This window comes from Miniopterus natalensis, chromosome 8 (assembly GCF_054644295.1).
Source record: "Miniopterus natalensis isolate mMinNat1 chromosome 8, mMinNat1.hap1, whole genome shotgun sequence".
NCBI classification, from domain to species: domain Eukaryota; kingdom Metazoa; phylum Chordata; class Mammalia; order Chiroptera; family Miniopteridae; genus Miniopterus; species Miniopterus natalensis.
The window spans coordinates 34,130,677-34,155,612 of record NC_142088.1 but is presented as its reverse complement, the minus strand read 5'-3'; the positions used below and the strand labels follow the sequence as shown (position 1 = coordinate 34,155,612).

At 37.2% G+C, this 24,936-nt stretch overlaps 1 protein-coding gene across 1 annotated transcript in view; it reads right to left on the bottom strand.

The window, feature by feature from the left end:
- PDE1A (phosphodiesterase 1A) overlaps positions 1-24,221 on the bottom strand; it is a 55,976-nt gene extending 31,755 nt beyond the window's left edge. Inside the window, exons 1-5 of the mRNA XM_016211791.2 lie at positions 24,039-24,221; positions 18,823-18,889; positions 15,931-16,047; positions 14,122-14,262; positions 6,312-6,412 (exon numbers count right to left, since the gene is read on the bottom strand). Coding sequence (XP_016067277.2) covers positions 6,312-6,412; positions 14,122-14,262; positions 15,931-16,047; positions 18,823-18,889; positions 24,039-24,124 — 512 coding nt within the window. The 5' untranslated portion in view covers positions 24,125-24,221. The remainder of the gene's footprint in view (positions 1-6,311; positions 6,413-14,121; positions 14,263-15,930; positions 16,048-18,822; positions 18,890-24,038) is intronic.
- Between the last annotated feature and the right edge of the window lie 715 nt (positions 24,222-24,936).

Below are 24,936 nucleotides of genomic sequence, written 5' to 3'. Positions count from 1 at the left end.
ATGAATAAAGCTGTATAAATATCTGTGTGCATGTTTTTTGCGGACTTAAGTATTCAAATCCTTGGGGTAAATACAAAGTCGCGTGATTTTGGATCATATGGTAAGAGCATGTTTAGTTTTATAAGCAGCCATCAAACTGTCTTCCAAAGTGGCTGTACCATTTGCATTCCCACCAGCAATGAACGAGTTCCCGTGGCTCTGTATCCTTGCCAGCATTTGCTGTCATCAGTGTTCTGGATTTTGGCCAGTCTAATAGGTTCGTAATAGTGTCTCATCGTTATTTTAATTTACATTCCCCTGATGACAAAAAAAAAAAACACAACACGGTGTGGAGCCTCTTTTCATATGTTTATTTGCCATCTGTGTATCTTCTTTGGTGAGGTGTCTGTTAAGGCCCATTTTTTATCAGAGTATTTTCTTATTCCACTTGATGTTTTAAGCGTTCGTTGTATGTTTTGAATTGCAGTCCTTTATCAAAAGCATCCTTTGTAAGTATTTTCTCCCAGCCTGTGGCTTGTCTTCTATTTTTTTTTTTTTATTATTGTCCTTCACAGAGCATAAGTTTTTAATTTTAAGAAAATCCAGCTTATCTTTTTTTATTTTTTTCATGAATTGTGACTTTGGTGCTGTATCTAAAAAGTCCTTGTTGTCTTCTAGGAGTTTTACAGTTTTGTGTGTTACATTTAGGATGATGATCCATTTCGAGTTTACCTTTATGAAGAGGTGTGAGGTCTGTGCCTAGGCTCATGCTGTGCGTGTGGAGGTCCTGTTGTTCCAGCCCCGCTTGCTAAAGGGACCCTCTCTGCTCTGTCCTATTGCCTTGGCTCCTTGTCAAAGCTCAGCTGAACGTGGGTGTGCTTCTGGGCTCTCTGTTCCGTTCCACTGACCCTTGGCGGGTTCTTTGGTTGACGCCGCGCTGCTGTGGTTACTGCGGCTGTACTGGAAGTCTTACCACCGCATGAGGTCAGCCTTCCAGCTGCCCTTTTCCTTCAAGGCTGTTCCCGGTTCGGGGTCTTGTGCCTCGCCATGTAAACTTGAAATCTGCTTATTGCACCCAGCTGGCCGTGGCTCAGCGGCTGAGCATCGACCTGGGATCCAGGTGACAGGGGTTCGAATCCCGGTCAGATCACATGCCTGGGTTGCTGGCTCGATCTCCAGTCGGGCACCTGCAGGAGGCAGCTGATCAATGACTCTCTCATCATTAATGTTTCTATCTCTCTCTCTCCCTCTCCTTTCCTCCCTCTAAAATCAATAAAGATATATTTTTTTTTAAAAAAATCTGCTTATTGATAGCTACAAACTAACTTGCTAGGAGTTCGATCAGGATTACGTTGAAGCTGTGTGTCAGTTTGAGAGCTGACATGTTGGCCATACTGAGTCTCTTATCTGTGAGCATAGAATAGCTCTCCGTCGGTTTAGGTCTCTGAGTTCTTTCATCGGTGTTTTGTAGTTTCACTTCTCCTTCCTTATGGTCCTAGGTTGCCAAGTCCATTTGAAAGTGTGGGATGGAAGCAGGGCCACTAGGTTCAATGTACTAAACTGGTGAACTCATTTGTATAAGCTGGCAAGTTGGAGGCAAGCAGCAAAAATAGCAAAAGGAAAGTCAGGGTAAGACCTACAGCAGTGTTGCTACCACTTTCCCCAACATTGGGCTCCTCCCACTTTTCCTCCCTCCTGGTAGGTACATATAGATACAGACTCTGTCAGCACTAAAATTGCCTCATTAAGACTTACTGTTTTAGGCTTTTCAATCGGTAGAGCCTCAGTTATCATCTAGTACTGACCCTATCACTGAATGTTTACCAAAGAGTAGGCAAGGACAAATCCAACAAAGAACTAAAGAATCCTGGCTCCTGTTGCAAGCAGCATATTTGAGATAAACCAAGCTTTATTATTCCTCCAACATAGGGGAAATGAGCTATCAGGCAGCAGAATTACTACTTCCCCTTTTGTTTCCAGAACTTCATAAAAGTAGAATAATATGTAGTTAGCTAATAGTACATACCTCCAAAATACATTTTCTTTTAATAATGTTGCCTATGGCCTAAAAGTTACTTAGCCAATAATCATAGCTCATTACAAAGAAAACTGAACTAGCAAAGCATACATACAATTCTTGTTTAAAAAAGAATTAAACAGATCTTGCTCAAGTATCTCCAGCAGTTTGCTGAGATCATGGTGTGGTGGGCCGTTAGATAGACAGGAGCAGAGGAGCACAGCAAGGACAATGGGCCAGGTACAGGAGGTCACCAGGGTGGAAAGCCCCGGGTGCCTAGCCAAGGACAATTGTAGGGTGGGACCTCATTCCCAGGGTGACCTTTCCTTGTCTAACATTTTGCTGGTCATGTGGTTTAGACCCTCTGACCTTTCTTCCCTAGAGAGAACATTTAGGCCTCAGTTGTATTTCAGCTCCAGGCCCAGAAAAGCAGCAAAGTCAGACAAGTGACACCATGACTGACCTCAGGACCAGATGCATTGAAAAATGACCCCCTGGCCTGGCACTGAGCAATCAGTCAGGGGAGACCATGACCCTGAAAGGACAGCCTGGAAAGCTACTGAATATTTTATTGGCACCTTCCCTGAATATTTTATTGGGGCCTTCCTTAAAATCTCTACCCTTAAAGCACTTAGCACAGAGGACCCAGCTGCTGTCCCTCCCAGGAATACACCTATGCATTTCCCCGTCCCCTCCCCTCAGGCACATTACCTTTTCTTTCCTCACTCCCAAGCTCCAAGGGCCCTTCTTTGCCTCTATAACTTGTTTCCTGAGCCCATTTCTTTTTTAAATTACTTCTCCTACCTCTGCGATTTTATAAATAAATATTCTCTTATAGTTGGAGTCTTGGCTCTAATTCTCTCCTCGCCAGGACTCAAGTACCGAGGTTGCTGAACCCAGGGCCGGTCTGACCCCACCAGTCTAACACCTGGTGCTGCTCTTCCCGCTGTCAGCAATGGGAAAAACTATAATGTGCAAATCAAATATCATTTGTATGGCCTCAAATCTAGGCATGGCAATTTTGCCAGGATTATTAGAAGATGTGGCTCCAAATATCACTGTCTTTACCTTTCACCAACAAGAAAATATGTTTTTGAACTAGATTTAATTGTAGCAAAGTATGTATCATTTTCTCTCACAAATCCAACAGGATGCTGAGATGGGCTTTGACTACTAAGGAAGGAACAAGACTCAAAGCACCATCCAGTATCCATGGTAACATGGAGCTCGGCATTTTCTTTTCACAAGGTAAAAATCACTTTCATTTATTTACACTTGTAAGGATTTCATGAATTGTAATGTCTCTATTAAACTTAAAACTAGCCTTGCACTGTGTTTGAAATTATTTTTCAATCATTTTGCGTTATCCAGTAACATAAGACCTATTTCTCCTTAGACAAAATGTGAAGGTGGCAGCGAGAGCTTTTAAAACCATGTTATTTCGTTGCATTTGTGGTCACTAACAACATTTTTGTTCATAGAATTTTCAAGTTCTTATAAAATTAACCCACTAAATAATTGATCCTACCAGATAAGTTATAAGAAAAAAGTAAAATGCTAGAAATCCCCCCATTTGATAGAATTTCTTAATATAAAAATAGGGGAAAAAATGTATTCCTCCTTCTCCTTCCCTTCCTCTCCCTTCTTTTTTTCCATTTCCGTGTCCTTCCCTGCCGCCCAAAGTACAAGCTAATTGGGACGCTTCACTCAGTTATAAACGAATGGTCAAAGGAGAAAGCTAGAGGCATCTTAACTGCGGCCGGAGGGGGCCGGTCCATTGCCTTCCCTTTCCAAAGTAGAAAAAACAAGAAGTATTCATCGTACCAAATACTTGCTCCCTTCTCCAACTCCCAAAACTATTGTCCCATACAGGACCCAGCTCAGTGAGGGGCCGTCTTTAATTAAAATCCCACTCACTGTGGATCGGGTGGATGTAGAAGAGCACAAATGATACCTGAGCAGGCTGCCTTTCCTTTGCTGTTTAACACAAATAAAACCCAAACAACTCCCCTGCTCTGCAAACATTCCTTGCCGCACCAGCTTCAGGGTCTCCCCTTCCCCTTCATGCTCTGTCAGCCTGGGGGACTCCGGGGATAGACAGAACGCCTTCCCTAATATTTCATTGTCTGAATTTTAACTCTTCTGTCTCCATCAAGGGTCCATGGTCTCTAAGCCCATCCACTTCAGGCTCTAACGGGCTGGGACCATCATCTGTCTGACTCTGGCCCTGGGAGCGGAGCTGTGTAAGTAGACTGGATTGAGAGTGAGTGTCCGTCTTAGCTTCTCAATCGTGCCACCGCCATCAGCTGACTGTGTGCATATAAATAAATCATTTCACCTCTGAGATATTTGCATTTTCTTCTGTGGATCACCAGGCGATCTATAATGTGGGTCTCAGCCGCTTTAGGGTCCCTTGAAGCTCTAAAATGTCTAATATATTATAAAATGTTTCTATGCTCTTTACATAAAAACAATAACTTCTTATAATTGGAAAATGAGTTGTTAGAAATTGCTATTAAAAAACAAATGAACAGACCATATAAAACTTGCACATGAATATTTATAGCAGCTTTATTCATAAGTGCCAAGATTTGGAAGCAACCAAGATATCGTTCAATAGGTAAATAAGTAAATAAACTCTGGGACATCCAGACAGTGGAATATTATTCAGCAATGAAAACAAATGATCTGTCAAACTATAAAAAGACATATAGGAGCCTTAAGTTCATATTGCTACGTGAAAGAAGCCAGCCTGAAAAGTGTGATTTAAACTATATGACATTTTGGAAAAGGCAAAACTATAGAGACATTAACAAGATTAGTATTTGCCATGGATAAAAAAAGGAGGGAGGGATTAAAACATGAAGTAAGGGGACTTTTAGGAAAGTGAAACTATTGTATGTGTTACTATAATGGCGGATGCATGGCATTACATATTTGTAAAACCCATACAATGTATAACACAAAAAGTAAATCCTAATGTAAACTATGGACTTTAGTTATTAATGATGTACCAACAATGGTTCATCAGTTGAGACAAATGTACCACACCAGTGCAAGCTGTTAGCAATAGGGGATACTGTGAGTTTGGGAGGGAGCATATGGGAACTCTGTGCTTTCTGTTCAATTTTTCTGTAAACCTAAATCTGCTCTATGAAATAAATTCTACTAATTTAAAAAAATGAACAAATAAAAAATAACTAGGTTTAATTTTCCCTCAACAAGAATAGAGAGTTTACATTGGTTCCAGAGAGACATCATTCTCTCAACTTACATCTCCATCTTAAGTTTATCTGACTAGTAAAAGACAGAAATTTCAGGATCCTGTGCATATAAAGTGAGTTGGATCCTGATGGGGTCCTCAACCAATTTCTGCCTCCCAGGAAGGGAGATCTCTGTGCAACCAAAAAAATTTAGAGGACCTTCCTGTTATGGACTGACTTGCATTCCCTGGAAATTTATATGTTGAAGTTGTAACCCCCAGTATCTTAGAATTTGACTGTATTTGGAGATAAGGCATTTAAAGAGATAAAGATGAAATGAGGTCATAAGGGTGGGCCCTAATCCAATATCACTGGTGTACTTATAAAAGGAAGAGAAACTAGGATGCTCACACCAAAAGAAATGGCCATGAGAGGACACAGAAAGAAGGTGCCACCTGCAAGCCAAGGAGAGAGGCCTCAGAAGAGGCAAAACCTGCTGATTCCTTGATCTTGGACAGCTAGTCTCCAGAGCTGAGAGAAAACTTCCGTTACTTAAACCAGGCAATTTGTGGTATTTTGGGATGGCAGCCCTGACAGAACAATACACGTCCACTCTGGTATTTTGAATCTAATAACTGCCATTATCACCATTATTTAAAACATCACATTTTCTAATTATTTTAAATTTAACACTTCATGCTCCCCTGGAAGTTAGATTTCTTTGATTTTTAGATTTTTCCCCCCAGAAGTGCAATGTTACTACTTTCAAATACATAATAACACCAAACTGATGCCTTAGACAATAAGTTGCAAGATTTGTCTCAATAGATGTCTGAATCGTGTGACAGTTCAAAGTGTAAATTCTGAGCAAATAAAAATTATATTACACATCTTTATGCTCTTTAAATTGCTGAATGTGTCACAAAATAGGTTTACAATTTTTGCTGGTTGATTGAAATGTTTACAGCTTTAATAAATGTTGCTAAAATTTATTAAACCTATTCTTACTTGGCATCTACATTATTATTTTTAAATCTTGTTAAAATAAGCAATATGCAGAAAAGTAAATTTCAAGTTTTATCTTAGAAAAGTTAGTACTTTATCTAGCTTACCTTGTCTGAATATGGAAGTTGTTTGTGGTTCCCGTGTGCTCATAGTCGTGAATGGCAGCGGCAAAGACCATTGCTAAAATTTCCAGTTCCGTGAGCCAGTGCTAGTAAGTTAAATAAAGGTTCCAACATGTTTAGAAAGCAGAGGCTATGCTGTCTTTCCACAAAAACGATTTTCAGTGCCCCCGGTATAATTAACCATATAAAATTGTTTTATTGATTTTAAATAAATTTTCCTTTCTATTCCACCTCCATTAATTGTGCACAATAGTGATGCTTCACGAGGTCAATGATTGTTTCATGTCTTGTAAGTTGAAAATCCAGACATTATCGTTTTTCTTGCTAATTGAAAAAGAATTTTCTATGATCTAAAAGGTGAACCCTGTCTGGACTTTGAATTCATAGCCTTACCAATTTGGGTTCTCGTGAAATCAATCACAGTTAAGTGAATTTTAGGATACAGCTCATACATCAGTAAAATGTCTTTTAGCTCAACTTTTGTAGAAGACCTTGGTATGAAAAGATTTTTCACCTAAGAGTTGAAAACTGTTTACTTTGCTCATTAGAGAAACTGAACTTAGTTTTTATATTTAAAGATTTAGAGGAGTTTCCAAGGATTTACCAAATTTACTCTTCATAACATATACATTCTATAACTGTGCAATTACAGTTAATAACAATGAAAAAAATAAATGCTTCACATAAGATCAGACCACCTGCTTCATACTTGCTCTTTGTTATCAATTGGATGATTTCACAACATTTCACTACTAGTGTAAGTCCACTTAGATAATTCAATAGTTTATCACATTTTGCATAACACTTTTACTGCTCTGTCCAATATAACCACATGTGACTATTTAGATTTAAAAGAAATATAATTAAGTAAAATTAAGTCCCCTTTCATTGTCACAGTAGCCACATTTCGGCTGTTCAAACAGTCACATGTGGCAAGTGGTTGCCATACAGGACAGCGCAGATACAAAGCATTTTCTCCATCACAGGAGGTCCTATTGGACACCACTGCAATTCAGCGGTAGGAATGGAAGATCCAAAACGACGTGAAGCTTGGTCTTAGTGGTTTTATTCCATATACTTGAAATAATTAAAGACCTTGCACAAGGCAACAGAAAAATAGAACATAAACTACATGCATGCTTGATACACGGTGACCGAATGAAGGTGCAATAGAAGGGCAGATAGAATGTCTATTCTGTGGCAGTGGATCTTGGAATTAGGATGGGTGAAGACTGAAAGCTAAATGCCAGGTTGGGAACAGAGAGATCTTACATACAAAGAGAATGTAGAATGACACTGTAGAAGTCTATGCGAAAATGGAATTGCCTGTAGTACAGTTGTGTTGGAGAGTCCAGTGAAGTGAGATTGAAAATAGTGCGGAGCATGGGAATGAGTTGACAGGCTGCCCTGATTGGAGCTGATGAGTTTGAATTTTGTATAAAAGGCAAGAGGGAGCCGTTGTGGGTCCATGAGGACAAAAATGAAGGAGGTGACAGCTATTGTTTCTCATAGTTGCCAAAGCCAGGCTCTTATTAATCTTTTTTCTTTTCACATAAGTGACCATGGCATTTGGCATATAGTAGGAACTTAATATTTGTCTGTTGAATTGAATTTAACCAGTCTTGCATTTTGAGGAAGTAGTAAGGAGTAGTTGGTAAAGATATGCATTCAAACAATCCTAGTTTTAAATCTTTGTTAATCCTTAGACAAATAAGTTATTTTCCCTTTCAGCCACAGTTCCCAGGAAAATAGAATTAGTGGTTATTCCCCTGTGGCTTTTAAAAGAAGTTTGTAGTCAATGTATGCACTGTGCCTACATATAGTAAAATACAGAATAAATGGCATTTTACTAAACTTGTTATCTTTAACACGCTGTTTAAGTCATTCAATCTGGAAACCAATAGTGAGCTAACACATCTTTAGTGACTACAATTCAAGAATAAATGCCTCACAGGTGGATGGCTAAAGCAGAAATGATTTTCAGAACCAGAGGGAGTTGATTTAACTAGCTATTCAGTGCTTATAGGTGCATTTAATTGTGAGTCATTAAAAGAAAGAAAATGACCTTATTAGAGGCCTATATTATAGGCTGAACTGGGACTGAGCCTTTAGTGTCCCCAGTGAGACTGTGGAATTAAGCACCATGAAATGAATAGCACTTGAAATTACACCAGTTTTTGTACTCCTAGAAACCCATTGTTTTATTAAAGGAAATTGTTCCTAGAAAAATAACCACACAATTTATTAAGTATTTCTTATTGGTTATATTTAAGATTTACAGATTTAACTGTGATTTTTTTAAAAAACCAACATCCAGTATTTATTACAATAATATAGACTATGAAACTAAAACTGTAAAAAATTAAATAAAAAATAATGGATGTTAATTATAGGTTATCTCATAAGTATGTAAAAGCATATCTTCCTAGCTCTCAAAATTGATTATACATGTGTTTCCTGTTTTTAGTCTCATTACTCTCTGCTCATAAGTAATATTTCCTCAATGAATCCTCTTATGTATTGCCACACTATAGTCTTAATAATAAAATTTGCATTATAAAATAATTTGGGAAGAGAGAAACATTGAGCTTTAATACTTAATTAAAAATACATCTGTTTTGTATTAGTGAAAATAGAATTTTGAGCTTATTTTGAGCTTCTTAGTTGCCGATTCACTTCATGCTGGTGTCAAATGAGAATTCTAACTCAGAAAATGCATAATTAAACTCATGGATTTTGTAAAGGATTCATGAGGACAAGCCAGAGAGAATGAGACTGAATCATACCACTCTTCCCAACTGCACTGTGGTCAGTACATAACCTAGGTTCTTCTGATTCCTGATAAGCACAAATAAAGGGTTGAAGTGATGACTAATAAACAATACAAGACTGTGCTTCATCTACACTGCAGCTTGTATTTTGCCTAGAGAAATGTTCGGGTAGCCTTACTCTAAAATGTGAAGCCCTTAAAGTATGTTATAGAGAGGTATGACTGCCATTAATAGTGTGTGCACTGGTGATGGAGGGAAAGGAAAAGGAACTAATATTAACTGAAATTTTTAATTACATGGTGTCATTTAATTTTTATAACCATCCTATAGACTATTTAGTAGGTAAACATATTTATCCCTATTTGGCAGATAACAAAGCTGAATCCTAAAGAAGCGAGTCAACCTGCCATAGGTCACCCAGTTCTCAAGTGGCAGAGCAGGGATTCAAAGCAAATTCTGTCTAGTTCCAAAGTTTCTGTTCCTTCCACAGATCACAATATTTCTTCTATGAATGACAATAGCATTCATTACTCAAGGGAGGCAATATGAGGAATACATTCTTCTAAAGTTTTAAAAGCAGAGCTTCTAGACAATTTAACCTGATATATTGATGAGCAAAAGTTCATAGAGCTTTAAGATGTATGATGTTAATTTTCATAGCTGAATTAGTGTGTGTGTGTGTGTGTGTGTGTGTGTGTGTGTGTGTGTGATAGAGACAGTATGTATGTCTAGGGCTGGGAGAATTTCAGGTCAGAATATCATACTGACCTATTAATTCCTGACCATTTTATCTTAAATTATAGGGCTGAACACTTTTTTTTCTCTATGCCTTTGAATAGGCTGAGGTAGTTTGCTCTAACTTACTTAGTATATAGAAAGTGAGTATATATACATAATAATAATACATCTAATTTAATATACATAATAATATATTAATAATTTTTACTAATATTAGTGTATGTGCTAATAGCTGTTATATTTCAGGAACTAGGTTAGGTGCTTTACACATATGATATCACTGACTCCTCACTGTCGTGCTAAAGGTGCTCAGTATTATAAACTGCATTTTAGTGACAAGGGAACCAAAGCAGAGAGCAAACAAGCTAGGAAGTCATGAAACAGGGTTTCGAAGCTTCTGATTGCCTCAAAAGCCTACACTCTTTCCACTCTTCCAAACGGTGTTGCCTGGGAAGCCATTTATAAGAACAGAATTTCCACAGAGTTTGTAGAATTGGAGACACCATGGCAAGTCTCCTGCAGATTGCTTGGAGAAAAACTGAGTCATTTCAGTGTGTGGGAGGCTATTTCTGGGTGTAGTAAGTGGACTACAATCTCCAAAGGAAATAGATTTCAAGTCATCTCTTTTCTTTCTATTCTTAGTGTTACCGAGATCACAATGTGAGGAGCCGTCCCGATGATTTCATATTCAAATACGCATTTGCAGGTGGCTTAGCAGCACTCAGTGAAGCATCTGCTCTTTGGCAAATGGATTGAGCAACCTGTCACACTGTCACTGTGGCCCAGGGCTACAAATTAATTAAGGGACAAAAGAGAGCATGAGACAGGGGTGCACTAGCATCAGCTTTCCTTGGCACGGCCTACTCGCAGGCCTCCGGGCGTCCACAGGACATTAACCAACTGAAGGACAGTCACAGTCCCTTGGAGGCAATGGTCCTCTGAACATTTCACCAGTGACAGGCTGTATTAGTCATGGGACAGTGTTGGGCTGCTGCTGGAGTGCCCCATAAATGCCACACTTGATAAGACCATTCTGAAACTATAGGACACCAGCTAAAACACTGAAGTAAGTGATATATTTTAAAATGCTTTTTTTGTTTTAAAGAACCAACACATTTATTTGTATAGAAATAAATACCACCACTTTTTTCACCTAAAGAAAAGCTTTTTAAAATAACTTTCCAAAAACAAACTGACAGTCTAACCTAGTTTTGACAAAATAGTCAATAAATTTGTGAATTTATTTTGCCTTGCCTCTCATCACCCATCATAACACTTCTCATTACTCCCTTCAGTTTAAATGTATTTTCCAGACCCAGGACAACACTGACAGTCTCTCAGCAGATTATTTTTTTGTAATGGCCCAGCTAAGAGATAAGCAAAGAGCCCGCTGACACTTTTTTGCTAGTGGATGAGTAAAATCATAAACAAATTTTCAAAGCAAACTTGCTAAAGTAGAGTGAAGTTATATTTACAATTAGTAACTTACTGTCTTCTCAAAAAGTGACTGTGTTATCTTTGCTAATAAATTCTGGCTTGCAGGAGAGCTGCGCCAGGCTGGGGCAGATCCCCTCAGTCTCGCAGAGTTGGACTGGCTCATTGTAACTGGAATGAATCTTCCTTGCAAGTCTGAGGGTCAAATCACATAGTGGATTTGAATTTCTCTATTTACTCACTAATGTAACACTCCTCAGCTCTTCAATGTTACCTTCAGAATGGAGGGTCTGAAGCTGAAATCAGACACTTCTATTTAGCTCTCTTTATACTTCTGACCAAAAAAAAAAAAATGTACTTATGCAGAAACATATTTTTTAAATTCTGGTTACCTCTCTCCCTGAGCTGAAATGGCATATTTCTTTGCGTTGTACTTCAAAATTTAAGCAGATATTTTATTATACTGAAGTAAGCATTACTTTTCTGTTCCAAGCGTTCTGCGGAAATGTAATCAGTTCGCTTTCTATTAAAGAATAAATCTTAAATATTTCATTGTTCAGTTAACTCTTTCAAAGCCACAGAATTTAGAAAAAAAGGAAATGCCAAATACTTGAAATGTATACAATCTCACTATCAGATTCAAGACCAAGGCCTTAGAAAGGAAAAAGGAAGCAGCTGTAACCAGGAAGATGTGGAAGCAACTTTTGCGAGTGTAACAGCATCAGCAGCTGTCAGAGGGCACTGGGTCCATCACATTATTTTTGCCGTTATGATCGCCATGCATATCACACCAGGAGAAAGCAAGGAATTCAGGAAACAGCTGTGATGATGAATCCTTTGAAACCAAAAGAGCTTTAGAAGAATTTCTGTGTGTGTGAGTGTGTTTGTGTGCACATGCTTGAAAGAGAAACAGGTATAAAGAAGGTTACATATACTACTTTGAAAAAACTTACACCGTTTTAAAGTTCTATCTTTGAATGTTAGAGTTTCTACTTATCATTAGTAACCTCTGTTTCCTCCCTTAAAATGCCAAATCAGACTCCTGGAATGAATGGTAAATAAACTCAATCAAGGACCAAGTCCTGCCATGCCTACATTTGATCTAGCCCAATGGCACATTTGCACCTTAGTTCAGTGATGCTCAAATATATAACTTAAAACAGGAAAACACAAGGCGTGAGGTTAGCAACACATATAGTTCCGCCTTCTAGAAGGTCACAGGAGGCTCATGCTATGGCCTCAAGGAAGGCTTTTGAGATTTCTACCTCCCTCCAAACAGGACTTCATTCCAAATCAAGTTATATTACTTTGTAATCTTGCCATAAAGTGCATATGTCTATTGAATTGTGGTAAGATCCCAATAAAGTTCTGTATTAAAAACCCAGCTGAGGTCCCAGACATTAGCCATTATAAACTGCCAGTCGTGTGAGTGAACCGTCACGGACGTCTTGCCCAGTGATGGCCTCAGATATCTTCAGCCATAGTTGCTAGCAGACTGAAATCACAGGAGAGACTCCCACTGAGAACCTTCTAACTGGGGCCCTTCTAACCACAGACCCTTGAAGATATTAACAAATTATTGTTTTAAGCCACGACACAGTTTGTTATCGAGCAACAGATAATTGGAACATGGGCAGAAGTGGGACCTGAGCCTAAGGCACTGATGGATCTGCAACATTTTGGAGGCAAAGAAAGATGGAGAAGGAGAGACAATTTCTTTCGTCAGCACGGAAGACACTATTGGATGAATCATAGCAAATGAATAAATATGTGTAGTAAACAACACCCTACAGTTTCTTGGGGGGAAATGAAATAATGAAGAAAATTTTCTGTATACAAAAAACTTGGAGAATTATGTACCTGTTATAAGTTTTCATGATCTTCAGAACAACCTACTGTGTGTAGTTCTAGGGGCTTTGCTTGTTAGCAGGTTAGGAACAAAGTCTCTGGCGTAGAAAGATGAGTATTGAGGTTTTCTGGGCCCCCAAAGAGTACTCGTTATGTAGATCTGAGTGCCAGTGACCCTTGCCAATAGAAAGGGTGTGACTTCTGAATTCTAAACAGGTAGGCAAAGCCTATCACGGGGCTTGGTGGGACGGTCTCCTTACATGTGCTTTATGCCATTGCTTCAGCCTAGGCTGTCGCACAAGGAATCACGAAGGCACTAAGATTTGGGGATCTCACATGGCCTACACCCCTTTGAGCCCACCTCAGTTTAGAACTGAGCTGCTTCTCTTTTCGCCTTCCGGGAGTCAGCTTAAACTCTGAGGCATTACAGAAACTCCAGGCCGTTCCTATCATCTACTCCTTGCTGTCCTGAGATTTGCAAAGATGAAACATTTACTTATCCATTGATTCATTCAGATGCAAAGAAAAGGAAGGAGAATTTGGAAAAATTCACATGAATAATTTCCCAAATACTCATTAGGATTTGAATGTGATTAGCAATGTTTGTAAAAGAGAAAAGGCTGCTGATGTCGGCTTAGAAGAACACGGAGATATGAGGGAAGAGCTCTATAACTAACTTTCATTCCAGAGACTTTTTCTCTAGGTCACTTATTTTTTCTCTTTTGATTACTAAGGGAAAAGATATTTATAAACAAAAATGTTCTATAGTCCAAATTTTGGGAAACTTACAGTATATTTTCATTTGCCTCTGGGTATCTTTTTTTTCCCACTGAGTTAAAATACTTTTTGAAAAAATGTATATTATAGATAAGTCATTAACCCTCACAAATCCAAAAGATTATTACTTACAATACTTTCATGGACATTAAAGAGATAATAAGAACATAGGGGAACAGAATTTGATGTTCCAAACTAACAAACTTCAGGTACAAAGCTGTTCTTACCATGATACCTGTATGAAGCATTATGCAATGCACAGTTTGAGTGACATCCGCTGCGTGGATCAGATTGTGATAAGGATTTTTGTACTTGCTGTAACCAACTTCTAAAGTTTCTGCAAAGGCAATTAGGCAAGAAACAGGAATCTGCAGAAAGTAATAATTTTGATTACATTTTACCTTAAGAGTAGCTCTAAATCAACAAGACACAACAGTTTCGGGGAGGGGACACATTAGTGAGTCAGAACTGGGCAGTAGTTTCTTGAAGTTCAATGGCGACTGTTTTGAAAAATTACTTCATCAACCTGTTAACTTTCAATCCTGAGAAGGATTGTAACCCCCAAATGTTTAACGAAGGTAGATGAAATAAGTCTTCCCCACACTGTTGTCTTTAAATGTCTATATCTTGAGAGTCAAGTCAGAAGCCTAGTTCTTAAACGGGTAAAATTTCCTTATTAGAATTGGTGACGTCTAGCTTTTTTATCTGTAATGCTGTTATCATCATAATTAGCTAGTTTATTAATATTAATAATAGAAAAAGAGCAAAGGGGAGGCCAGACATTATAAACATGGTCATCTGGGCAGCTTCACAAGGAAGCTATAGCTTCACACCCCAAGGAATTCAGCAGTGTCCCTCCAAGGGGATTAACATCCCTCCCTTCTCCCCTCCTGGATTTTTGGGGGAAGCAGGCAGATAGGGGCATGTTCAGTGAAGTCAGGGTGACACAGGAGAGATACTTGCCTGTCAGTGTAACCTGGGAAAAAGATAATTGACTAGGGGAGCAGAGCCACTGCAAGCGTGCGAAATCTTGAAGGCTTAATTAATTGGTTAAGCTTCTGGTTATAATGCCCAGACAAAGAATTAGCTCTCTCTTGCTTTGCTTCTGCTCCCTTGCGCTCTCTTGCTCTGTGACCCATACTCACCCATGCACTTGCCCACCAGGTGGCCTTAAGCAGCCACAATGGCCATATGACCCCACACACAATGGACTGCAGCTGGGAACACAAGCTAAGCTAGCCAGATGCTGGGCTGGACTGTGCTTTAATATTGAGCAGCGACTCTGGGCAGTGGCTTTAATCCCAACTCCACTGAAGACAAGATTGGACATTTTTCATGGTGGGACAGAGGGAGATGGGACCCTGGAAGGGAACCCCCTTAATTTTACATTATCAATAAAACTTTCCATGATATCTCATTTCCCTGTGGTGGCCACAGGAAATTCCATTCCCCGTGGCACCCCAAGAACTCCACTTCCACAGTGGAGTGGGACACGGACGGCACCCCACTGATAACAGTAAAAGGCAGTAAAATAAATGATCTTCCATGTACCTTCCAGCTCTAAAAACGTCATGATTCCATAGGTAATGCCTAAAGGTACAGGTGCAGAGTGCTCAGAAATCTGGATCAAATCTGTTATTTAAATACCTCTAACTGAAGTTAATTAGAAGCCTTTTCATTTTAGTTGAAGAAAAGCTGCCAATAAAGGCTCATTCTGTGTCTCAGGAACACAGAAGATCATATTTCTTTAGAACATAGCTGTCAGTCTCTACACGACTGCCCTGTGAACAATCCAGGATGTAGGCATCTCACTGGAGTGAGCTTACAATGGATTCACGATACCCGAGTGGATGTGGAGTTACGTCAGGGAGTTGGGGGAGATGGCTTATCACGTGATGAACTCATCCCCCCAGTTCTGTGACCTGCCAACTGGAAACGTTGCACAAGGCATGGATAATGATTCAGTGTTCTGTGCTTTCATTGTCATTCGGATAACTGATTCTAAGAGCGTTTCACTTTTACTCTGTGTTTCTGACCTTGAAACGGTTGATAAGATCGTATCTGGTAAACAGTTCATAAATCATAAACTTCAGGCTATGTTCTCCACTTGCTTCATTTAAGGCAAATACATCAAAACACCATTTATCAACTTCCTGTAGAAAAAAAGAGTACATACTTCAGGGGGCAAATTCATATAGTTTTGTTTCTTTCTATGAAAGATTATTAGAAAGATCAGGCATTATACATCCAGCAGGCCAGATTTCAATTCAGCACATCAGACTATATTTTTACCAGAGTCTGATATGATAGGGCCACTTAGTATTCATCCATGGGTTCACAAAAGTAAGGTCATAAGGCTTAATGTAGGGCTAAGATCTTCCCCTTAATCCAAGGTTATCAAACAATGTAATAAGCCCGGTAGCACTTTAATACTTCCCTTGTCCTAAATCTCTCTCCAAATTCATGCCCAAAATAATTTTCCCATAGTGGGCCTCATTTTAAGGTAGAATTACAGGTTATGTAGGTGATGTTAATTGAGGGATAAAGGGAAAACATCTCCAATTTCTCTTTCCCACCCACCCACCTGCTATATTGCTTGAAATTCCTCCACAGGAGTAAGTAATTTGGTTTAAATCTTTGATATTTTTATATCTTCTTTTAAAGTGCAAATACCCTTGAGAGTATATACTACCTCACTAATCACTCTAATCTTGGCTGATTCATTTGTACTTTCCTTCAGGGTAAGATGGTAAGATAAAGGATGATAATTTTGGAATTTCACTCAATTCCCTGGGGAAGTGGTCAGGCCTTTGGAGAAAGAAGTATTCTAGGAAAGTGCCCCCTGCTACCGCATGATTTTGCTTAAGGTAATTCCAGGGCAAAAACTTGCAGAGGAGTCCACAGAATGGACTTGTAGCAAGTAATATCAGTCCTGTACATCATTAGGGAGGTTTTCATGTAAAGTTTGAGCTCCAACACTAAATAAATCACTGAAATTTAAAAACCTAAAGAAGTACAGTAGAATCAGTTCTAATGCTTATCAGAAACTATTAGCCAAGAAGTTCTGATTGCATTCACTGCAGGTTTAGTATCTGTAAGTGGACAACCTTAAACCTATGCATTAATTTTGAATTTGAGCAGGCAATGTTTAGAGGGTCATTCATTTAACATATTTTGATGGAGGTCAACTGTCTGTGCTGGAACATGCTGAAACTAAACTGAGAATCTGGTAAAAAGCATTTAAGCAGTCTCCTTTAAAAATATTTCTTTTGAAAAATAGTAATACTAACGTCAAGTGGTCTTTTGAATCACTTGGAAACACCAATGGAATATTTATTGAATTGTGTGTGTACCTTTGTTAAATTCCTTGCATTTGGCCCTAACTTGATGCCTAAACACTTGCGTTATCTGTTTGTCACTTTAGAATCTCTAAGCATTCTGTTCGAAGGCATTTTACCATTAGTGAAGCTCAAAGGAGGCCAACAAATCTTTTATCAAATTCCAAAGCTAACAAAGGAGAATTAGTTCAGACTGTTATAAGGCTGCTATTTACAGTTCCCACCAGGGGTTTCCCACTGGATAAAAGGTTAGTTCTCCATTTTGGGGGGATTTTCATCAACAATGATGATTACAGTTGTAAACTAAGGCAGATGCTTGGCTTTTACATTGTCAGATTGAGAACAAAGAAGATAAGGAGGTATCTCAGGAAATAATTATTTAAGTAAAATAATCTTTAGTAGTGCCTCCCTCAACCTCTTAGTTCATGTTTTTTCTGCACTATGTTTTAGAAAAACATTTGCATTCTCTCATACCTAAATATTTTGTTAGTTGGTTTCTAAGCAGAGGATCTTAAAATAAATAATATACTTTCCCATAGTTGAGGAAATCAAAAGAGCTGAGGAGTAATTAATATCCTATAATGTCGCATTTCAGTTATATAATAACTGGTATATTAGATTTAGAAACATAAAGATAAAAAAGCATCTAAGAAAAACAAACTACTTTTTATGAATTGATAAGATTAAAATCTAATATGCAGCAGAGAAAAAACAAATGCAAAGGGGATACATAGAAGGAAATTAAAGGACAGACGAAAGCATTATAAATTTAAGTTAGTAAAGTAGTTTAATACATCCTTTAAATTCTTGGTTAGTACAGGAAAACCACCATAAAACTTAGAGAAGACAAAGTTGAATTTCCTCTACCTAAATTAAGTGATAGAAGGAAATAAGGAGTGTTGAAGGATGAGCCTTCAAAATGCTTTTGTAGAAATAATGTCTAGGAACAGTACACACACACACACACACACAATGCAGACCAACAAGAGTGAGCCAAAAACTTTCCTTTTCAAAGAGTTTTGACTCCAGTTATTTCTAACACAGTAAGTATTTTAATACTGCGATTGGGCCTCAGACTAGGGCAGCCACAGGAAAGGCAGAGACAAGAAGACAGAATTATTTTTTTGTTTTCTCTCTTAATTTTATTTTATTTTTTATATTTTTTCTGACCTAAAATTCTAGATAATTTTCTCTGGTATAAGTTTTGTTCTTTAGCTATATTTGCCTGAGACATCTTTTTATAATGCATTCAACTTTTCCATAATATATACAAAACAAAATATGTACAAGTCTCTCTGCTGTCTTAAAGTTGAATTCAGGATCCAAGCATAAATAAGAAAAAAAATCACAGGTGTGTGCACACACATGCATATGCATTGCTATAGTCTGTTAGTGAAAATCAATTCTCAGTGAAATCTACAATGGGTCGTAATTTGAAACACATAACATTTTGTAAAATGGTTAAAATATTTTTTACATACCAATATGTAAGCTGTAGCATAGACCTATTTTCATTTCTTCCTGGCCATTTTAAGAAGATTTTTTTTTAAATGACTATTTGAAAAACTAAAATAATTGAAATTATTTCACCTTTAATGTTACTATGACAGCTTCTGGATATGCCAAACCAACCATGTGATAGGACTTTCTGTACATCCTAAAAAAGAAAAATAAGTATATGTATATATACATATGTATCATTTACTCAATATAAACATAAGGGAAATGATTACTTTTGACTAGTTCCAACTTTTATCATTAATTACAGGCTGCCTTTGTGACAACAATGATAACAGCCACCACTGATTAAGCATCTATAATGTGACAGACGTTAATAGTATTTTATTTACTCACAACCACCCTATGAAGCTATTGCGATTTGAGTTTCTAGGTAAAGATGTCTTTGGCTTCATCTAATTAAAATGGGCTGGACTTTGTATATGCAAAAACACTTTCTAGCATGTCACCATATCACTGACAGCAGAAGATGCTTGTTTTGCATCCATTTATGTACCAAAATTTTTAGTCTGGAAGTTGAATGTCACTAAAATATTTCTTTTAAGATTTTTTTCTACAAAATGGAAATTATAGGAGGGAATATGTAGCATTATAAGAATTTGCACAGCCTTTTTTTTTTTTTAAGTTAAGAATATTGGGGAAACAATATTGACAAAAATTTGTTCAGACTGTCATTTAATATCATTTTCAGAAATATTATACAGAAAGAACAAAGCTATCCCCTTTTTATAATAGCATAAATAACAAAAATACTTTTATTAATCAGTAATTTGTTGGACTTTTTCCATCTTTCGGTGGGCAACCAAGATGTCTATCAAGAACCAAATATAATAAATTCCCCCATCAATTCGTATGAGAATAAAATCAATGTGATACCCTAAAGTAAACAAATAGTAATAAGCTTGTATTCTACACATGGTTCCTTCACAAAGTCCTGGAAACAAAGAATTTAACTGATTATTAATTCTATGCATTAATTTTTATATCATTAGTTCAAAAGCAGACTGCATTCCTGGACTATATTGCTGTAACTTCTCCCCCAAAGTGCCTAGACAAAACCATAATTTAATGATTTTATCATTAATTTATATTAGAGTTCAGTATAATAAATAGTCATTTGAAAAATATTCTTCACCTTCTATAAAACCACTGAGGAAAATATTAACCTTTTGATTTAATTTACATTATATTTAAAATCTGTAAGACATATTACTCAATTTCTATGTAAAAGTTATCCTTTTTATTTTTTCAAGATAACAAAAGTCAAGTAATTTATCATGTTTTCCTTTTAAATCTCTCCTTCTTGGAATGTCAGAATTAAAATATTGTTTATGTTTATTTCTAGCCTAGATTTTCTTGATAAAGCGTCTCCCCACTTTATGACAGAGATGTTACTTTATTCTCATGTTATGTTTATTTTAAATGACTTTAAATAATTTTTGGATGTGAGTGATCAGTTACAGTAACTATATTATCATCTACTATGTTTGAAGATTTCAGAGCAGTTTATAAATAAAAATACTTACGCTAATTGCTCCATTGAAATAGGACTAGTTGTTCTAATCTTGCAAGGCAAGGAAACCATAATCACACTATAAAATACTCAGAAAGTAATTATTGTCAGTAATACTACTTATTAGGGTGTTGTTGTTTTAGGAAACAGTCTTTTCTATCCATTTTCTCTAAAAAAAAAAGTGTAAGTACAGGGGAAATGAAAAGGTAACAGGCAAGGATAAAAAGGTCAATGTACAAATCAGTAGGAATAAGACATTTAAAAATTAAGTAACATGAAGTCAGTGTGACGTAACGGCACAAAAGGCAGTGTGGTGTGGCAGAGAACACGTGCCCTGACTAACAGGCCGGCCGCTCAGTAACTGCGTGCGGGCTTTGGAAAACTATCCAGTGTCACTCATCTGGAAAATGAGAATAATTGTAAGATTTCTGTGACAAGTACATAATATAAATGCCTAGCATAATATAAGTACTCAATACAAGAAAGTCATTATTATTATTAATATTACTGTTCTCATTACTCTGCAGCTAGTACCTTTGGTTCCAATTCTTAACGTTCTTTAGGGCTCTCTGTGCTCAGTAGGGACTCTGGTGCTACTAAGTTTCTTAAATTTGCAGTAGGTTAAGAAATAAATATCAGTATGTATTCTCATTATATGGAACATAAAAAAAGACAAAAAAGAGGACACCCCCCCCAAATTGATAGAGAAATTTTCCCATTATCATTTTCTAATCCTATAATTGGGAATAAAATGTTGAGATAAAAATTAGAAAAAGAAAATTCAGATAAGCCATCCTGGAATCAGAATGAGTGTGGGAGAAAATTAATACAGTTGCCTCACACTTGAGTAAATAGTTTATATATAACAAGTTGATGAAAAAGAATAATTAATTTCCTGGACTCTTATAGGTGGTAAACCCTCTAGCTGGAAATATGATGGATTATTTTTGAAAGTTTTGAGTATAGTTACAAGATATAATTCAAAACTTAAAAAAAAACACCTATTTATGCCAAACACTCTGCTAGGCAACAGATTTATTTATTTTTTAATCCTCACCTGAGGATATTTTTTCCATTGATGTTTTTAGAGACAGTGAAGGGGAGGAGGGAGGGGGGAGAGATAGAAAACCACTGATGTGAGAGAGACACATGGATTCGTTGCCTCCTGCAGGGGTGACACTCCAACCACTGAGCCAAATTGGCCAGGGCTAGGCTACAGATTTTTTAGTGGCAAATAAGAAAAATATAGTTTCGACTTTCATGGGACTTAGTCAGTGGTGAAGGGGAACAATAAATTAGAAACAATATATGATTACAGCTGTAAAAGCTGTGAGGTAAACCACTGGCCGGGACAGAGAAAGTGATGAACAGTATACAGTGATCTGGAATGGCCTCTGGAAAGGTAAGAAGGGCCAGCTAGGGCAAGGGTGGGAAATCATTTCTGATAGAGGAAATAGCAGGATTCAGGGCCTCAAGGAAGGAAGGAGTTTAGGGATGTGTGTGAAGTTGAAATCAGACTGGTACAGATATTCAGTCAAGAAGGTAACAAAAAGGAGGCCTAATCTTGCAAAGCCATGATACAGGCATTGCTCCAAATACCAAGTGAAAAGTAAAACCATCAGATAATTTTAAGCTTAAGAGTGACAGGAACTAATTTATATTTTAAAACAGCATTGTAGGATCACTAGTTAGGAGAAGGCAGGTGAGGAAGAAGGGAGCCCCACTTGAAAGCTATGGTCATGCTTCTGATGGCAGGTGCGGAAAGCTTGCATTGGTCTTGCAGGAGTGGAGATGAGAAAGGGAGTCTATTCAGGGCACATTTGAGTAAGCAAATTGCCAGGACTTGCTGAGGTACTGAATGTTGGGGAAGGTGCTTGAGGGAAGGCTCAAAAAGACTTCTAACTTCCAAGGTGCAGGATGATTATCTTTGAAAAAGAGAAACATATCCCACTATTCTTATGCCCTTGCTAATGGGGATTCAAGGGTATTAAAAAATATTTCATTTCCAAGTGTTCATAGCACATTGCTTTCTTCAAGACTGCTTACTGATTTAGTTACCTTAAGTACATTTTGATATTTCTATAGGTTATTAAATTAAATATTTTGGGTAGAACATAAAAAAATTTAGCATGTCAATATATTTAATAGAATTCTTAATCTTCTACTGAATGAAAATGGAAATTGATTTACTTCCACACTTTGCATTTCTTTTCAGTTTGCCAAGTTCTGCAATATTTCCTTAAATGAGGAAAGAACACCAAAATATACATTGCTTCAGTAAATCAAACATTCTATCTGTGATTCTCTCGCTGACTTTCTGAACTACTATTTAGATATTTTGAATTTGATTTTATGAAAAAAAAAAATCAATAGCTATGGCATACTTGCCTGAGTTTTTAAAATAGGGATATGGTTAGAGAAATTCTTTCTCTCCAGCCCTGACACCCTGCTTCAGACTTCTGGTCCATCTGGCAGAGTTGGGACCAGTTTATATACTCAGGATGTGTGCATGTGTGTGTGTGGGGGGGGGGGGGGGGGGGTGCCACCTCACCAAACTAATCAAATTGCTTGTTATGAGGATTCTTTTATCAAAGCCAATTAGATAGGATTAAGAAATACTCAAAATAATTTGAGTAGTCATTGAGTGGTTGTTATTTTGGGGTAACACAGACATGAGCCAAGAGTCGATAAACTTTATGTGCTGTGGTTACAATAAATCTTTAAGTCACACTGAACACTTTTTTTATAAAAAATTATTTTTTAATTACAGTTTACATTTCAAATTATTTTGTATTAGTTTCAGGTGACACACTGAATACTTCTTGCAATGCATTCTCATTTTCATTTTTCAGAAGCCCAAGCCTGCTTCCCATTCTTCCGAACAGAAGAAAATTATAGTTTATAATGTTCATTAGTGTTAATGACTAGAAATGTCAGAAGATAAAAAAATGATGTGATTTTCCTTAAATTTAATTTTAAGTACATTGACAAAAAATTTCCCATTTCCCTGTTCCTCAGTTTTATTAGTCTCAAAATAATCTTTTTATATAAAATTTAAAACCATGCAATTGCTTTTTAATTTAAAGAAATTCTAATAACTAATTTTTGACATTGTCAGATGTAACATGTTTCCTTCAAGTCTTTTTGCAGTTTTAGTTTTGGAACATCTTGTTTCCTAGACAGAAAGCCAAGTTGTGTTGTTAAGGGCTAGCAATGCAAAATTGGGCTAGAGTAACATGTATTCCACATGAGAGACTCTGGTGGTTTCATTCAGTGCTTCTAGGGTCCATCAAGGAGCCCTTGCTTCAGTGACAGAAATGTTAAAAAACAGCAACTCCAGAAGTGGACCTGAGAGAGCTCTCCTCCTACAATGAGAAGAGACTAATGGTATTTTTCTTTAGTGCAGACAAAGGCCTGCTTGATTCTAGCATGTAGTATAGAATTTATTTATGAGGTGATACAACTGAGTCCGGTAAAATTCGTTGTGAGACATATGGATGTATTATAATTCTTTTTAAATAGTTATTCACAAAAGTTCATTCAAGAGCCAAAAGCCTTTGCCTTTAGTCTTTATGTCAATTTAAAATAAATAAAAATAATAATCCAGGATAGGAGATTTTTGTTGTAGGTAAGTTCATCATAAAGTCCTCGATCTGTTCATTCTAAGTATACTTATGTCTGCAGTTTTCCTCAGTAAATAAAATATAGGCTCCCATGACTTCGACAGAGTTCTGCCTTTCAAACTTTGTCTTGAGATACCAGAAATTTCACTTACCTTTCCACAAAAATCCCAGCTTGAACAGCATGCACAATGCTCCGAAACTTTGGCTTCTCCTCAGATTTCTTTTTCATGATCCCCATTTTCTGTGTAAAGGTCGAAGCCAGCCAGTCCCGGACTTCCAGTGGGACTGAATCTGACTGGATGTCACCAAGCTCATCTTCGGTATCCAGCAATCTTCTACAAAAATGTATACCGATTAAAACTATGGAAAACTTAAGAAAATAACAATAAAACAAGCATTGCAATAGGATTTAAAATATACAAATAATTTTCTGATCATCCCTTAATATGAACTACCTAAAAAAAGAAACATGATTGGATTAACATTTGGAAAGCTCTGAATTTCTCACATTGAACACTTTCTCAAGGTCAGACTAATGGACTTGAGCATTTGCAGATTCCCTATCATTTAAGTACACCGATTCCAGCCTGGAGATATCAGTTGCTAATATCATTAATATACTATTGTAATGATAAGTAAAACTGAGATGAGGTTGGGGAGAAAGGCCATAAACAGATGCCTGCTATTAAAGGAAGCAACTGGAATTCAATAAAAAGGGGGGTGGGGTAGAAGCCCTCAAAATTGTCATATTTAATTATCTGTGTACCTATGGTACAGATAGTACATACTATTTCAATAAGGCCTTGGAATTTATAAAAGTCATTCACATGTGCTACTTCATTTGCTTGGTATCTCTAAATTTTAGGAAAATAATAGCATAAGTGCTCTATGTTGATATTAATTCTGATATCAACATCACAGATTTAAAAAGTGGAAAAAATAAAGGTGAAAACAGACAGATTATTTGGAAAACTCATTTTAGGTGACTGAACTAGTGTAAGTGGCAGAGAAACACCTCCAGTTATGAGCAAATGCTGTCTTGTGGGTGGA